We start from the raw sequence: 18,243 nt of genomic DNA on the forward strand, positions 1-18,243 counted from the left end.
AGCCTGCATTTCCACCTGGATTCGTCATTGAACTGTTCAGTTTAATCGTTTCTGAGGTTAAAATTTCTGCAACCAACGAATTTATAACTCACATTGCTGTTTATTACCGAATAACTGTCCAACGAAGCATCACAATGTAACTCACTCTCCCCATGTGTTAGGTTATTAACTTCCCGCGATATCCCCGTGAATTCGGCACTATGTGTTGTCAATTAAGGTTCTTTAAACAGCACGCGAGCACTGGCTGATACGGTCTTAATAAACAGAGAAGACCATTTCTCTAAAATTGGGGCTTTCCAAATGGACAGGACGCATGTCTACTTCCCCTCTGCATACGTAAATGTACTCTGCAACTCCTACCCTACTGAACAAAACAAACATCCGAGCACAGCAATGTATCTCGCTCTCACCATGTATTAGGTTATTAACAAAGCAAACATCCGAGCACCACAATGTATCCCACCCTCACCATGTGTTAGGTTATTAACCTCCAGCAAATATATATTTGGCCAAGATAGCATGCCGTCGCCTTGAATCACCTACCCAGTCAACCGATGCAAAACTACATCCACGCACGCAGCATATTCCGACCCGAGAACGACAGGATCCTCTAGCAGCAAGCGCCAAGAAAGCATGCCAGCAAGCTCAGACCGCCGACCATGTTCACTGCCCAACGGCTCCACCCAGACACGGGAACAAAGGCCGCAGCTGCCCTGTATCTTCCACGGCGAAAATTCCCGAAATAGGCGCGCAAATAGCCAAGCGACGTACACTGCCATCCCCAGCCAAGTGGCAGTCAGACTCGTGCGCACACACAAAGCGAGACAAATGCTGTATGCGGAAACATGCCTGTCTTACCGAACCACAAGCATGTTTCATGAACTTCTACTAAATGAAGACCGCCTTGCAACAGCTAAGAAATACAACCGAATGATGCTGTGAGGCTTATGGCCAAGATAACCATATAATTCTGCTACTAGAAAAACATTTCTACAGGAAAACGGACTGGTTGCTTACTGTAGGGTCCCCCGCACTTGGAATTCTTAGCAACTTACAGTGGAACAGGGTTCCCCGCTCGATCGGCCAATGTGTACTCTCGAGGGCGGCTACAACAAATTGCTGCCCTAAGTGCTACCCGCCATGTTCTGGTTTGCCCGTGGATTCGAGAACAAAGCCATCGTCTCCGGGATTAATGGACGCGGCCAAGGCGGGTGTTCTGCGCCAACATAAAATTTGCGCCAGAAGCAGCTACGAGGGGGACTCATGGAAGGAAGGAGCACAAATATCCTATGATACTTTTCTGTAGGGTGCCAGAACTTTACGCCAAAACATTACAACGGGAACAATTTAATTACAGCAGTCATGTAGGGTCCTATAGCCACGTAGCCCGGTCACCGACCCCATAACCGCATGATCAACAAAAAGGCGACATGTAACATGATCAATGGCAAGAACGGAATATCGAATGATATACCCCGCATGATCGATACTTAGTGCAAGGACAATAGATACCTGTAAACCATGCCCCTAGCGCTCTCACGGACCCATATCTTCGCCAATAGATACCTGTAAACCATGCCCCTAGCGCTCTCACGGACCCATACCTTCGCCTGCACCCTTTTCCTCCCAGCGGCTCCACACGCTACTCCCAGAACCCCCCTTTTCCGAATAATGGAACACAATTACATAAACAAAGAGGCCGAAACTAGGAAGCGGACAACGTGCTCTGCATAGGTAAATATTTGCAAGTGCAAACAAAGCAGCTTCGGTTTCTGGAGATATAAATGAATATAATTGTCAGTATGCTGCATAGGCAAAATAATCCATCGAAATCAGCGTTGCTTATTAATACCACCGCAGATAAGATAAAACGTTGTAAGAAATTGCAGAATGTCTGACGGTTCCAGACTAAAAAACCTCATACACAACCCGGCCCGCGCAAGCGATGGCGAACGCCCCGCTCGGGACCCATGGCAGACATAGAGCAAAGGGGAGGGGGCCAGCCTGTGCAAGGGAGATCGGAGCAACTACAACCTCAACCTTCCTAAACGGGAGACTACCTGATAAGGGGGGTTCGCTACCCACATCCAGTCTCGCGGAATTCGCCACCGTGCCTGATGCAATCTTTTCCTCACACCGTCACACCCACGACACACAACCATAAACATGTCTCGGAGTGTGCGTCCCCATGCTTTCCTGTTAGCACAGTACACTGAACAACAGCAGCCTCGAACACCCAAAGCAGGGTCTCAACCTTCCCAGCGTATCGGAAGAGCCGGAGGGGAGAGCGCACAAAACACAAACGACCCGACTCACGCACGGAGATTTCACCCCGTCTTTTACCGATAGTGCCTGAGAAACGAGACTGCCCCACGTGAGCGTCCAGAGGTGTGAGCATCAAATATTAGCTTCTCCTGCGGCTTGAAACTTTACATCTAAACAGCTCTCTAACACCGCCGGAACCGACACTGCCCGCACGCTCTGCCTCGGCCCCAGACCACACAAACTGCTGCTCTGCATCGGAGACAACAAACGTCCCGCTCTGAGCCCCACCATCGCAGAACCCGCGCAAGCGGACCCTTTGCATTGAACTCACCGCAAACCCGTCGAGGGAAACCACCCGACGCAAGAAACGCGAGGCAGGCAGGCAGGATGGCCACAAGAACGGCGCTTGAACCACGGAAAACAGCGCAGAGTAGTCCAGCTAACACGCGGCGGAAAGAGGAAGTACCGAACCGGGCTGGCCTAGATAAAGGCCCTAGGCCCGCCCACCACCTTACATGCTCGCGCCTGCATTGGCCACACCCAAAAGGGGGGCGGCGCCCTGACGGTCGCGCTGGTGACGTTTTGCTCGCGAGGCATGTGTCACTAAGACGCTGTCTCGCGTTATCTCCCCTTCGTGTCGCGCGGCCAGCGGCAATAACATGATAGAATGTAACTGTGATTGCCTGTGTTGTAATATGGCTAAATCCTGTTCCAGTGTCGTAATTGGCATGGCCGCGTTAGCGATTAGCTGAAACTACACGTTTTCCTCCTTAACTTGGCTATATATGAAAACGCCATTTTGAATGTTGCGGCGGCCATCTTAGACCATAAGCGGCCTCGTGGCCGGCGTGCCCTTTAGTCCGTTGTCCGTACCACTGACCACTTCAGTCTGCCCAGCAACAGGCTATTTTTAGTACTGGTCAAGCTTGCACATGCGCAGTCCCAATTGACCAGTTACCCCTCAGGAATGTGCGCCAAACTGACCAGCGGAGTTGTGCCCCCTCCAATGAGCTGGCTGTGTTCCAAAACATGACCATATATGTACATAAATGTGTTCTAAATTGTGCCGCCTATCTTTTATTGCCCCAAAACTGTATATAAATCAGGGTCACACCGGTGTTCGATGTGATACCTCTTGCATTACCGAAGGGTGCTGTATGAGTGTACCACCACCCCATGGGGTCTTAATAAACTTGTTCTTTGCCTTTTACAGTTTCCGTGCCAACAGTTCTTGAGTGTAAGTGGGTTATCTTTGGAGCATGTAGGCCTTGGGAACCCTGATTACTACAAATTGGCGACCACGAAGGGACTCATCGGCGACTCGGATGCCCGAAGGAGAGGTCGTGACGAAGGCTTGGAAACTCGCCATGGACGCGCGCTGCCACTGAGTGACCCGAGTCTTGGCTCCCACGGTGTTTCTTCCTTTCCTTCCGATCTGACCTTCCAGGTGGCGCCGGTATCCGACTGAGTTTTCGAGTGTCTGCGTTGCTGGGAAAGTGCCGTTTGGCTGATTTGATCTGGACATTTGAGAATTTGGGTAAGATTTGTGTTCGGTAAGGTAGTCTTCGGACGCTTACTGAAGTTCTATGATTTGTGTTCGGTAAGGTAGTCTTCGGACGCTTACTGAAGTTCTATGATTTGTGATCGGTAAGGTAGTCCTCGGACGCTTGCCGAAGTCCTACGATCTATGATTTGATTTGAGTTAGCTAACGTTTGTGAATTTGTGATCTTTGAACTTATATGTGTAGTGCACTTCACATAGGCAGGCATGTAGAGATGTTTCTCTAACTTTGTTTTTTTTCCTCTGAGCGGCACATTTGTGTGAAGTACTGTAAGTGCCATTTTATACGGTGTCACGCTTTCGTGATACTTTTTGAACATGCCTGTTTTCAGCACACTCCGAGGGATGTGCTGTCTTGGAAATGGTACCACAATTAGGTTAGCAGAAGCACAGCCGGCTCCCCCAGAAGGAACACCAAACCGTGAGATGTACATTAAATTTGGCCTTCCCCCTATTATGTACAGCAAATTATGGCATAAGTACACAAAAACCGATCCTGAATTGCAATGGCCTCTACATGGGTCGTTCGATTTACGTAAAGTACAGTTTGTGGAACAATGTTTGTTTCAACGCAGGTCTAGACAAAACATGTTTGATTGTGTGCGAATGTGGGAGAAAGCGGTGCGCGAGCGAATGAAGCGTGAAGTTGCCTTGGCGGACAAAGAGCAGCGCAAGGCTGCTCGGGATAAGGCTTTACAGCTTGAGGAAAAAGAGGCTCAGGAGAAAAGAGAGAGGGAGGAACGGGAACGTAAATTGCAAACGACTGGTCAGTTTCCTATTCGCCGACCGCTTTATCCTGTCCTTAATAATGAAGTTGATGATTTTTCATTGCTAGATCGGTCACCGCCTCCGTACGTTTCGCCAACGGCTCCAGCTGAAGATTCGGGAGATGATGGGCAGGATAAGTCGGAAAAGAAGGGTATATCCGCTCTCAGGTTTACTACGGAGAGGTCCGCACATTTACGTAGTTGGGCTCGTAAAGTGAATAAGAAATGTGTTTCTCAGGATGAGGTGATTGCGGAGAGGAGTAGGTGGTCGGATCTTGAATTAATGTATTTTTTGTCTAATTTGGCGGATGAAGTTTTTGCCGCATATCGTGACCTTTCAGACACGTTAGAACCTAAATCTGTGTCAGTACATCGTGAGAATTTGGATAAAGGTTTATTTGATCTTGCAGATGTTGACGGCCTTTTCAAGCAACTGATCCAGCTGCGGGATGAAACGACCAGATTGCGGGAGGAGCGGAAAAGGAGGCAAAAGGAGGCCGAGCCGGAGCCTGACGAGCAGATTAAACAGTGTTCTCTCCGGGGTTCAGATAAGAGTTCTGCATTGCATGTTATGCCTATGCGTGAAGCCGCACCTTTGTATGTCCCTCCTAAAGGGCAAGGTACAGATGAGGATAAATTGTCAAAGGATGCGAAGGGGTATTTTATATACAATTGGGTGTACACGCCCTGGAATAGAGCAGATGTTATGGCATTGAAAAATTCTCTACCTGACCTTCGAAAAAATCCGGCGGCATTTTATGAAGGGGTGGAAGGGGCTATCTCGTCTTGTGTGATGACTCTTGTTGACAGAGATTTGTTTTTTGGGCTAATTCTTCCACCTGATATGTGGAGGCAAATTCGTAAAAATAATGATGAAACAATACTGGGGGGGACATGGAAAGAAATAAATGCTGCCGATTTAGATAGGGAACCGGCATGTAAGCCTTGTCAGTTGATTTTAGATCTCCCGGCGGCTATCTTGATTAAATTAAAAACGCTTGTTCCTTCTAAAAAGATCGATTGGACTATGTTAGCCTCGTGCAAACAAAAGCCCGATGAAACGGTTTCAGATTTCTTTACACGCTTCGAGGAGGCATTCCATGATTACAGTGGTCAATCTTTAACAGACGATGCGGGTCGGCATTTGTTCATAGATAAGTATGTGGCTAATCTCCTACTGGAGATTGCAAAACGATTGAAATCGAGTGAAAGTTCCTGGGCCACGGCGACCCCTGCGTCTTTGTTAAACTATGGCTCAGTATTATGAGTGGCAGGAATTGGAGGCTAAAGAAAGTGTTGATAAAAAGGCGAAAGAATTGAAAACGAAGGTGATGTTGGCGCAGGTTCGGGGAACACAGGGTAGAGGGAATGATGAAGGTAGACGAGGTGGAGGGAATACGTCGTATGGTCGTACGGATATAGCGGAGGATCAGTGTGCCTACTGTAAGGAGTTTGGGCATTGGGCTGATGATTGTCCGGTACTTCGTGAGCAGCGTAGCCAGCGTGGTCGAGGAGGTGGTAGGTCGAGAGGAGGTTATACGGGAGCGAGAGGCGGCGGAAGTGATCGTGGAAGAGTTGAGGAAAGGGGCCGTGGCCAGGATGAACGAAACACGTTTGATAGACGTAATCAATATCAGATTTCGGAGGGTGAGAATGTGGAGCACCAGGATTATGTGCATGCATAGGACTGCGTAGGATGGGGTAAGGAATCAATTGAAGTGCCGGTAGATCAGCAGGGTCCATATGTAACAGCGGGTATTCTGGGTTCTACTGATCAATTTCTAGTCGACACAGGAGCTACTCGTAGCGCTTTGTCAAAAAACTTGGTTCAGAGGGCTCCCCTGTCTGGCGAAATGATTACATGTGTAGGGTTTGATGGCACACCCTCCCCTAGCCCATTGTCAAAGCCCCTTGCACTATGTCTTGACAAATTTTTCAGTTTTGGCCAATTTTTGTTATCGCCCCATACACCAGATAATATCCTGGGCATTGATTTGCTTAAATATTTTCGAGCAACGATACGGTGCGCTCCTGAGGGAGTGCGGGTTATCCTGAATGACAATTATCCTGACCCAGATAGGTTTTACACTATCTTAGACATTCCAGCTTTGGCCTCTCTACCGCACACGTTATGGGCGACCTCAGATACGGATGTGGGAGAGATGCGTATTCCACCAATACACATTACTGTTAAGGAGGGGGCCCCTCTACCACGAGTGCCGCAGTATAAGATTTCGAGAGAAGGTGAAATTGCATTGACACATATTGTTCAGGATTTGATCTCTGCAGGAGTGGTGGAGGAGGTTCCTTATAATGTTTGTAATAGCCCTATTCTTCCGATCCTTAAGAGAGATACTGACGACAAAGTCTATCGGTTTATTATCGACTTGCGAGAGATCAACAAAATTGTCATTCCCCAATACCCGGTGGTGTCCGATATTACGACCTTGCTTACATTGGTACCACCAACGGCCACAACATTTAGTGTTATTGATTTGAAAAACGCGTTCTTTTCCATCCCTGTCCATCCTGATAGCAGATATTTGTTTGGCTTCACGTTAAATAATAAATCGTATAGATTTTGTTGTGTTCCCCAAGGTTATACTGAAAGCCCTAGCATCTACAGCCAGGCTTTGAAAAGACAGCTAGATTCCTTTGAGTTGCAGACTGGCGTTGTTCTCATCCAGTACGTGGATGACCTTCTGCTTGCTGCAGACTCTTATGCACAATGTGAAGAAAGTACAATTGCGTTGCTTTCCTTTTTGGCACAGAACAATCATAAGGTTTCGAAGAAAAAGCTCCAATACTGTAGACCCCAGGTGACCTACCTCGGTCATCTGTTGTCTAAGGAGGGGCGTGCATTAACATCTGATCGAATTCAAGCAATTCTAGACACACCTGTCCCCCGCACGCAGAGAGATGTACGTGCCTTCATAGGGTTGACGTCCTTTTGTAGACAGTGGATCATGGGTTTTTCACACATCATAAAACCTTTGCTAGCGTTACTGTCCAAAGCTACACCAATGCCCCTTGAGTGGACAGATGAATGTCAGAAGGCTTTTGAACAGTTGAGACAGGCCCTTTGTTCTGCACCCGTGTTAGGCACACCAGACTACATGAAACTTTTCACATTGTACGTGCACGAGAATGATGGGTGCGCGTTGTCAGTGTTAGTACAAGTACATGGGGACAAGCAGAGACCATGTGCATACTTCTCTGCCATTCTTGATCCTGTAGCACGAGGGTTGCCTGGGTGTTTTCGAGCGGTAGCAGCAACGGCAGTAGCCATACGGCAGGGTGAGGGAATAGTGTTATCGCATAAATTGCTGGTGTTAGTTCCTCACGCAGTGGATGCTCTGCTAAACCAAACAAAGACCCAATACCTTACGAGTGCGCGGCTAACAGGATATGAGCTGACACTTTTGGCGCCACATATTACACTGAAAAGATGCGCTACCCTGAACCCCGCCACTTTATTGCCCTATCCGGTCGAGGAGGGTCAGGAAGAAAAACATCACGACTGTGTTTTCCTGACCGAAGAACAGACAAAGGGTCGTGTCGACTTACAGGATGTGCCACTTCCAGATGTGGATGGGGAACTGTGGGTTGATGGATCGTGTTTAAGGCTGCCAGATGGTACGACTTCCGCAGCCTATGCGATCACGACACTTAAGACAGTGGTAGAAACAGCTAGGATACCACAGAAATCGGCTCAGGCAGCAGAGCTGATAGCCTTAACAAGAGCCTGCGAATTGAGTGCTGGCCTATGTGTGAACATATACACAGACAGCCGGTACGCCTTCGGGGTAGCACATGACTTCGGGCTACTCTGGAGAGAGCGTGGGTTTTTGACATCACATGGAGAACACATTATGCACGGAGAACTAGTGCGTAATCTCCTAAACGCGTTGCTTGGCCCAAAGAAAGTGGCGATAGTAAAATGCAGTGCCCACAAAAAGATTACGGATAAAGTGGGCCAAGGAAATGCCTTCGCAGACAGCATAGCGAGACAAACGGCTATGTCCCGGACTAGCTCCCCCATGTATGTGACACAATCGCAGGCTGAGCGATGGAGCGATGCTAGAGCAGAAATCTTGGATATTCAAAAATCAGCTACTGAATCCGAACTTGCGGCATGGGCAACAGATGGGGTACTAGATGATGAGGGTTGTTGGAGAAGCAAAGACATGGAGAAATGGAAATTGCCTGCGGCTTACTTGCAGGCGATGGTCCAGATGACACATGGACTGGCGCATGTCGGAGCTCTTGCAATCACTCGACTGTTAACACGAGTCTGGGAACATCCCGAGATTGCTAATACAGCCAAGAGAGTAGTGCAGACCTGCCTGGTATGTTTACAACACAATCCTGGAAAGGGGACCCATACTCCGAAAGGAAGGTTCGTTCCACCCTCTGCACCATTTGAGGTACTCCAAATGGATTACATCCAACTCGAGCGTTGCAACAACCTGAAGTACGTCCTAGTGGTGGTATGCGCCTTTAGCAAATGGGTTGAGGCCTTCCCCACGAAAGACAACACAGCTCTAACAACGGCTAAGGTGTTGCTTAAGGAATTCTTTCCTCGCTTTGGAGTTTGCAAATTTTTGTGGAGCGATAATGGGCCTCATTTTGTTGGGAAGATTGTGGAGTATGTACTGAAGGGGTTAGGGATTCAGCAGAAGTTCCACGCTGTGTTCCACCCTCAGTCGGCAGGTCTGGTTGAGCGGTACAATGCTACGTTGAAACTTAAATTGGCCAAAATTGTGGCATCCACGTCGTTGAAGTGGCCAGATGCTTTGCCGCTAGCACTGCTCTCTCTTAGATCAGTACCCCATTCACGAACTGGCCTTACACCATATGAGGTGGTGTTTGGGCGCCCCATGAATATCTGGGGGGTGCCCAAGCCGCGATTAATACATGATGTGCCTTGTGTTATGATGAACGACTATTTGGCACGATTAACAAATGATTTGCTTTCTATTCATCAACAGGTTCGAGAAGCGCTCCCTGACAACTCTACTGGAGAGGGCCATGATCTTCGCCCCGGCGACCATGTGATGATCCGATCGTTTGAGAGAGCGAGCAGTTTGGAGCCAAGGTGGAAGGGCCCCGAACAGGTCCTCCTTGCGACCCGGACCGCTGTACGAGTGACCAACAGGAAGCGGTGGGTGCACTCGACACACTGCCGCCGTGTCTCTCCGGATCTGGTGACTCCTGCTGTGCTGACTGACTACAAAGAGATTCTGGAGAAAGAAAAGAGCCCAGCTGTGACGTCGGCCGAAGTTGAGGGAGCCTTCCCGGACCACGCTGTTGCCGGATGAGAGCACTACAACCTGCGTCCCCGATAAGAAGATTTTTGTTTTTTTGTATATGACTGGTTGGTTACCGCTCCAGGTTTGTGAAACGGAAACCGGGAATTCCAAGGGGGGGGGGATCAGTTTTGCCAGTGTAGCGACACCCGTCTTGGCCCGGAGAGGAAAACAACGGCTACCTCGGAGTTCAGCACCGTATTTTTCTTTTTTTTTAGGTATACACGCATGTGTATTTGGGACTTTGTGAACAATTCGAACTATTTGAGACTCTGCAAGAACTTTTCTGAACTATGGCATCATCAGCATCACGAGATAAACGAATATTAGGTGCCATTCTCTTTGTCTTGACTATTGTGGTGATAGCTGTAATAGCCTGGGTAGTTGAACTTGTGGTACCTGCACGTGAACATTTGCTGCCGACTACCCCGGCTCCATCTGAACATTTTCACTTTACCTTACCCTACCATGAAGAACGACATCGGCAAACTTATCTGAATAACAGTTTTATTCAGATTCTTCATCACACACATAATATGACCAATACTTCCAATTGCTGGGTATGTGGGATGTTACCGGGGCACCAGAAGAGAGGGGGCACCCCACTCATTCCACTCCCGTTCTCGCATAATGGATCCTGCAATGCCTGGTACACCCTCCTCTTTACTTTGAGATGGCCAACAAAAGGGGGGGTGCTTTTCCGTTTGAATAAAATATGCTCCCATGACTAGGATGGGTTTCCACGGGCCGAGGGTACTCGATTCGAATGGGAAGAGTACAGGCCCGACAACGTATCTGCCCCGCGTGTGTACAGCAATCAAAGAAATATCAATGTATCTAGCTCACATGTCATTAATGTCATTGCTACTAAAGCCGATTTGTGTATTAGAAATAAAGGTTCGATTGCGGTAGGGAAAAGTGAATGCAACACCACACTTACTTTTGATAGCCCGAATGGCATCTCATTTGTAGCATCTCGAAACACGTATTTTATCTGTGGAACGAAGGGTTATCATCAGCTTCCATTGGGATGGTTGGGCACGGTCACGATCTGTCCCACGTAGGCTCTCGCCGACGGCGCAGTCGGCTTCAAGATTGGAGTAAACAACACTTGGCAAAAGCAATCCACGCGGAACCAGGAGATTGCTTCTCACTCGGGCCAGGAAGGTCAGAGTGGGGGCTCCTTTTCACAGGAGCTGGTGCAGATCTGGAGCAACCAGCAAAGCAGGTCGAATTAAGGTTTTCGTCGGCACAGGGGCCACAACCCGGCTGGCAAGTGACCGGACCAACGCGTTGAGCCATCACAAGCAGAAGGGCCCCACGCAGCACTCGTCGAGTGTGGAGGGGTGGTCTTTGGTGCAAGAGTAGCTCAGGGTTGGGGCTTCTCAAACCCCACTGTACAGCTTCGAGGGTCACTCGTGGGCTGCACGGTCAGCGTCTCGTGGCCTTTTCAAGATGGCGGCTCCCACACTTCAGGTCACCTACACGGGTCCCAGCTCTGCAGGGACTGTGGATCGGGCTGTTGGAAGGCAGGCAAGCTTAATCTCGTCGATCTCTGTCGCTCGAGTTCCGGCGGGAACTGCAACAAAGCAAGGGTCGAGGTGCTGGTTGGTACCTGTTTGCACAGGGTGGTCACTCCTTGACCACAAGGGAGATTCTTCAGTCTTCCTCGTCGAGTAGGATGTCGAAGGGTCCAGAGTTTCATTTCTTCAGGATAATCTGCTGTGCTAGGGCACTGCTCCCACTCTTATTCGAATCTGGGGGGCGTGATTACCTGCTAGGTCCCCTCCTATGGGTGGGACCCAGGAAGGGGGTGGTACACCCCTTTCCTTTGATCCAGGCCGCCCTGGGACTGGGGCTGGTGGGCCCCAGAACCGGTTTGGCCGGATTATGCAAGGGGCAGCCTTGTGCTCCCCAGGCAGTGTCTGGTTTCTTTGAAACCTCCCTGCTACAATCCACTATCTCCTGTCTGGGGTGGTTTATCACCGCCCTGCGACAGGAAACTCTTTGTCCAGGCCACCATTTGCTGAGTTTCGGTCTGCAGCAGGAGGCCAGACCCGTGTCTGTGGCAGAAGCATCCATTTTGTGGATCTGAGGCTCTTTTAAAAATCAACCGCGTTTTAGCAAAAGTAACATGTCGTCCCCTCTAGAGGGGGGGAATGCTACCCCCGTCGCCAGTATCTAAACAAAAAAACTGCCAGTACTGCTCTTGGTGATTTATAAACGATAAGAGAAGTCGAGTGACCTTTCTCAACCTCTTCGACCAATTATTCAGTCAACAACTAATGTATACCAAAGGGGAAATTTTATTATCTACTTCCACCAATTCAAAATTGATTCCAAGTTTTCTTGGAAAGTTTTTTTGGAAAATTTATATATACATGAAAGCACAACAAAGAAACATCAAAAACAATTTACAAAAAGGTTGTCAAATAGAAGTTGAGTGTGGGTAGTGTGGGATGTTTACATGACAAAACAAATATCAACTACTGCTCTTTCAATCTCACCATTCATACTCACAGTCATACTACATGAAAAACTTTAGGACAAGTGAAAGGATCTTGTGGGGATATGTACAAGGGAAAAGGGATTCTTGTTATATACAATGTACACCAGTAGAGAAAATCAGAAAAAACGTGATAAACATGAAAAAAATTCAAATACAATAGCAGTGAATACTTGGTCAAATCAATTAACGAGCAAAGAATGCACAATCTAGATAAATCTCAATCAACCGGGTGACTCAAGGTCACTATGGGGAGAAGGGAAAATTTCTATCTAGAGGATTATAATGCACTTAATAGTATATGGTTTGGCATTATCCCGGAACAGCTAAGGGGATTGGTCCCGACAGCTGCAGACAGGCTCAGCTCATGCTAGAGCACCATCTCACATTAAACCACGCACTCTGCCTCCAGGATTGATAAGGCTTGCCATAGGAGTGACTCACAGGTTTATATGTGTCCAGTTAGGGTTAGATATAGGCATACTATATCTAAGCAAGGGGTGATTACACCACCTTGCCCCAGCTGAGTGATCAGCCAGTTGTGTCAATTTTAGATAGCCAGCCAGGGGTGGCAAAAGATATGCTGCAGCCCCTGGTAGGCCTTGGATGCACCTATGCCCTGGGCACCTATAGTGCTCTGTACAGGGGCTGATAAGGTGACCCAAGCCAATCTAGTTATGCACCTAGGGTACATGGAATCCATTTTACAGAGAGAGCAGATAGCCTGGGGCCCTGATTAGCAGGGAACCAGGCCAACTAAGTCGAAAACCAGCTAAACACAAGGCAAAAAATCTGGGGTAACCATAGTCAGGTAGCCACCTTCCTACACAACCCCCCCCCCCCTAAACGAAAGGAGATAAGGCTATCCTTGTCCAGGTAAGCCTATATTGCCTGAGTGGCCATATAAGGAAGTACCTGCACTAGCATGGGTACCCCCTGTCTCATGGTCCACTAAGCAGTCCCTCACCCTTGGGGTATTAGAGGGTCTCCACCATATGGAATCACTACCTTGGGTGTGTTTATGCAAAGCAAAAGGCTGGTTTGGATATGGAGTATTGAAGTGAGGCTCCACTATTTTAGGGCTCAGCTTCCTCCAATTATCTTCCACCATGTGTGCCTTTCTTTCTTCAACTGAGTTGCACTGTGCTCTCAGGGTCAACCTCTGGCTACCTAAAGCTGGAGGCTGGGTCCCTCTGTTTGGCTTACTGGAGGGACAGTTCAGGTTTGGGCCCTTTGGGTCCCAGGTTTGGCTGTGCCCAACAGAATCCACCTGTGGGAGGTCCCTAACTGATTTTAAGGGGGCTCCCTCAGGAGTTTTTAAAGTTTTCACCTCACTAGGGCTACTAGTTTTGGTGCCCCTAATCTGTTGATGGGGGGTGCTTTATTTGACAGGGGGCCCTCTGGGTCTCACTGTCCTTCTTGTCCTCTGCAGCCCTGGGCTGACTAAGGCAAGGTAGAGAGGGGCAGGTTACCTGCTCCAGACTGGGTCCCACCTGAGAAGGGTCCACTGCCATCAGAGGCTCTGTCAGGCCAGGCCCAACAACCTCTGGGGCAGTTCCTTCATCAGGGGTAAGATCAGTTCCCTGAGGAGGCTGATCCTGTCCTAATGTCTGGTGAGGGGAAGATTTCTCTTCCTCCTCCATGCTCTCAGTTTGGGTGGAGTGATCCATCATTTCAGGCTTCACAACAACCGTATCTGTTTGAGTTTGGGCTGTGGCTGTGGCCATCACAGCCCCACCAACCTTTTCAGGAGGAGACTCAGTTTGGGTTTCTGCTGTTATCATAACAGCTTTGCTATTCTGTTTTGGAAGAGCTTCTGTTAAAGATGGGGCAGAGAGTTGCTCAGCCCTACCAACCTTTTCAGGAAGGACATCTTGGGTTGGGGCCATAGCCAGTACAGCCCCACTAACCTTTCCATTGGAGTTTACCATTCTAGAATGGATTTCCTGTTCAACCTCAGCCCAGGCTGAGATTTCTAAATCATTACCCAGTAGACAGTCTACAGGCAAGTTTGGTGACACTGCCACTCTCTTTGGGCCAATGACACCATCCAGCTGAGACTTACTACTGCCATGGGATGATTTGTTTGGATGCCATCAATGTTTGTTACCTGGTATGTGGCACCAGGTAAAAGTTGCTTAGAGGGGACTATACAGTCAGCCACCATGGTGATGCTAGCCCCTGTGTCTCTAAAGGCTTCAACTTTCAAACCATTGATGATGGGTTCTTGTCTATATTTGCTCAAGGTATTTGGGCAATCAGAGAAGTTGGCAAACCCCATGCCAGTCTCATAAACAAGATTATTTGGGGATGAGGACCTGGATAGGCCAGGGTCCTCCTGGGCTCCAAAAGTAAACCCACCCAGATTCCTGGGTGTGCTCCCACTTCCTGGGGGATTACTGCTGACAGTAACAGCAGGTGTTGGAGCTGGCTTTGGAGGTATGTTTTCTTTATTGCCATTCTTGGGACAACAGCTGTCTGTTTTGTAATGCCCAACCTGTTTACAGGCATGACAATAAGGCTTTTTCTCAGTTGATGAAGTGTCTTGGGACCCACCCCTATTCTTGGAGTTTTGGGGCCCTGGGGAAGTCTTTTCTTTACTTTTATCCCCACCCTTATCTTGAGGCTTGGTAGACTCCTTCTTCTGGTTACTGTCCTGATTCTTAGGCCTAATCCTGGTTCTGACCCATTTATCTGCCCTCTTTCCCAATTCTTGAGGAGAGGTCAAATCTGAGTCCACCAGGTGCTGGTGTAAGAGCTGGTTCTGACAATTACTTAGGATCTGCTCCCTCATAATCAAATTATACAATCCTGTAAAGTCATGTACTTTGCTGCCATTTAGCCAACCCTCCAGAGCCTTAGTTGCACAATCAACAAAATCAGTCCAGTCCTGAGTCTGTGTCTTCTGGGTGTCTCTGAACTTTAACCTGTACTGTTCAGTGGTTAAGCCAAACCCATCTATCAGAACACTCTTCAGGACTTTGTAATTGTTGGCATCCTCATGTCTGACAGTGAGGAGCCTATCTCTCCCTTTCTCTGAAAAGGAGTACCATAAGATTGCTGCCCACTGTTCCTCAGGAACCTGCTGTACTATGCAGGTTCTCTCCAGAGCAGTCATCCATTTGTGGATGTCATCCCCTTCCTTGTAGGGGGGCACAATCTTTGTCAGGTTTCTACTATCATAGGACCTGGTCTTCTCTTTAGGAATTATGTTGCTGCCACCAGTGGAATCTAATCCACACAATTTTTGCTCTCTTGCCAAGGCAAGTCTAGCTTGAGCCAAGGCTACCTCCTCCCTCTCTATCTGGAGTTGGACAGCCCTCATTCTGGCCCTATGCTCCTTTTTCTGGGATGGAGTCATCCCTCTTTGTGATTCCCTTGAGGCACTAGAAATATGAGAGCCTCCTGATGAAGATCTCCTCCTTCTATTGCCTGGGGGAATCAAGTTATGGGGTCTGGGGAGGTGCTGGCCCTCTCCATTCCCATGTAGGTCCAAGTTGGCCTGGTTAAGCCGGCCAACCTGTGCCTGGGTCCCTCTCTGATCCTGATCTTCAGGGTCATCCAAGTCTGAATCCTCCTCCTCTTCTACTTCCTCCTCCACCTCTGGGGTGGGCTCAGTCTCAGGGGGGTTCACTCCATCTCCTGTCTCTAAGGGAGCCAGACTCGCCTTATCTAAGTCATCCTGTTCCAGGATGGCTATCAGGGAAGGAATGGTAGGGCTTCTGCCCTTCTTTAGCCCTCTTGCAGCACACAAGGTACCCAAGTCTTTGTTGCTAAGGTTGTCATATCTGGAAGTTGCCTTGGTAAGGTCAACTGTCACAGGGGCAGAGCTTGAAGCAGATCCTGTGTCAGACATGACTGCTAGTGAGGTGTAAGTGATGCACTTACCTACACTAAGTGTTTTCCTACTGTACCTTGCTAGTGAGTGGTAGTCAGGGTGTGCTAATCCCTTTAATCTACAACTACTAAGTTCAGTAGAACTTAATATGCTAAGCTTTTGATTTATATGTACCTAAGGTACTTGATGTGATCTTTCAATTTGATAAAAGATTGCAATGGTAAAACAGCAGCAAGCTCAAATCCGCACCGCTGCGCACCAATGTGAGAAGTTGGCCTGATATGTGATGTTTCCAATTCTGGAACCACCTTGTATCAGTCCAAACAATCCCTTATGGTGTCTGGTTGTAAGTCAACCTTGTTAGACAAGCTATCCTAGGGGTAGCATGGACTAAGCAGCCTTAAAGGCTTAACTTAAGAGGTCGTGTTAAGCGAGCTGTTTTACCACATACAATCCTGTAATATCAAATGAAAGGACACCACACAAGTATATATTATAAAAATATATGTGTTTATTTCTAAAATAATCCCCAGTACTCTTTATGAGCAAAGGGGCACAAGCGTTAAATCAAAAGCACAGTATAACATACAAAGTTGCACAAATTATGGATGAGGGCGGGGGCCACTCAAACCATATATTAAGAAAGTGGTATAAGAGATACCAATCGAACAGTGGTTAGGCCTAGGGCCTAGGGAATCGCTGGGAACAGTCTGGACTAGCAATGCTGAAGTCGGGAAAAGCCCGCGGGATTCGGGTGCAGCACGTAAAGTGCGGCTTGCACCAATGCAATGTCAATGGTGCGTAAAAGTTACACAAAGTGAGTTAAAAGATACTTCCGCTGAACCTAGAGGAACAAAACTTAAGACACAGACCCTAGAGGTGTGTACCAGTGTGGGAACACCGGCGTTGCAATGTTACCTCACCCACAGGAAGCGGGTGCACAGGGTCGAAGTGGCGTCGGGTTTTGACACGCAGGTTCTTGGTGCTTGGAGCTGAAGAGGCTGCAGGCGATGGGAAGCAGAAGTGTCCGGTGGGATCCAAGGGTGGACCCAAGTAGAAAAGTACCTGAAAGCAGAGGGGACAGAGTCTGGGTCACTCAGCAGTGACCAGCGTGGAACCAGGACGGAACCAGGCAATGTCGGGCGCAATCAGGTGGTCGTCGAGGAGCTTCTCTCCACTGTCACGTGGGCTCTGGGGCATCTGCGAAGTCCAGGAGCAGGTCACGATCTGTCCCACGTAGGCTCTCGCCGTCGGCGCAGTCGGCTTCAAGATTGGAGCAAACAACACTTGGCAAAAGCAATCCACGCGGAACCAGGAGATTGCTTCTCACTCGGGCCAGGAAGGTCAGAGTGGGGACTCCTTTTCACAGGAGCTGGTGCAGATCTAGAGCAACCAGAAAAGCAGGTCGAATTAAGGTTTTCGTCGGCACAGGGGCCACAAGCCGGCTCGCAAGTGACCGGACCAACGCGTTGAGCCAACACAAGCAGAAGGGCCCCACGCAGCACTCGTCGAGTGTGGAGGGGTGGTCTTTGGTGCAAAAGTAGCTCAGGGTTGGGGCTTCTCAAACCCCGGTGTACAGCTTCGGGGTCACTCGTGGGCTGCACGGTCAGCGTCTTGTGGCCTTTTCAAGATGGCGGCTCCCACGCTTCAGGTCGCCTCCACGGGTCCCAGCTCTGCAGGGACTGCGGATCGGGCTGTTGGAAGGCAGGCAAGCTTAATCTCGTCGATCTCTGTCGCTCGAGTTCCGGCGGGAACTCCAACAAAGCAAGGGTTGAGGTGCTGGTTGGTACCTGTTTGCACAGGGTGGTCACTCCTTGACCACAAGGGAGATTCTTCAGTCTTCCTCGTCGAGTAGGATGTCGAAGGGTCCAGAGTTTCGTTTCTTCAGGATAATCTGCTGTGCTAGGGCACTGCTCCCACTCTTATTCGAATCTGGGGGGCGTGATTACCTGCTAGGTCCCCTCCTATGGGTGGTGACGTAAATAATTAATTTACTC

At 48.8% G+C, this 18,243-nt stretch overlaps 1 protein-coding gene across 1 annotated transcript in view; it reads right to left on the minus strand.

Moving 5' to 3' along the window:
* LOC147693219 (uncharacterized) overlaps nt 1–16,264 on the minus strand; it is a 39,662-nt gene extending 23,398 nt beyond the window's left edge. Inside the window, exon 1 of the mRNA XM_086933612.1 lies at nt 15,277–16,264. Within this exon, the coding sequence (XP_086789738.1) occupies nt 15,277–16,264 (988 nt within the window). The remainder of the gene's footprint in view (nt 1–15,276) is intronic.
* Between the last annotated feature and the right edge of the window lie 1,979 nt (nt 16,265–18,243).

The sequence above is a fragment of the Lissotriton vulgaris genome, chromosome 8 (assembly GCF_964263255.1).
Source record: "Lissotriton vulgaris chromosome 8, aLisVul1.2, whole genome shotgun sequence".
NCBI classification, from domain to species: Eukaryota; Metazoa; Chordata; class Amphibia; order Caudata; family Salamandridae; genus Lissotriton; species Lissotriton vulgaris.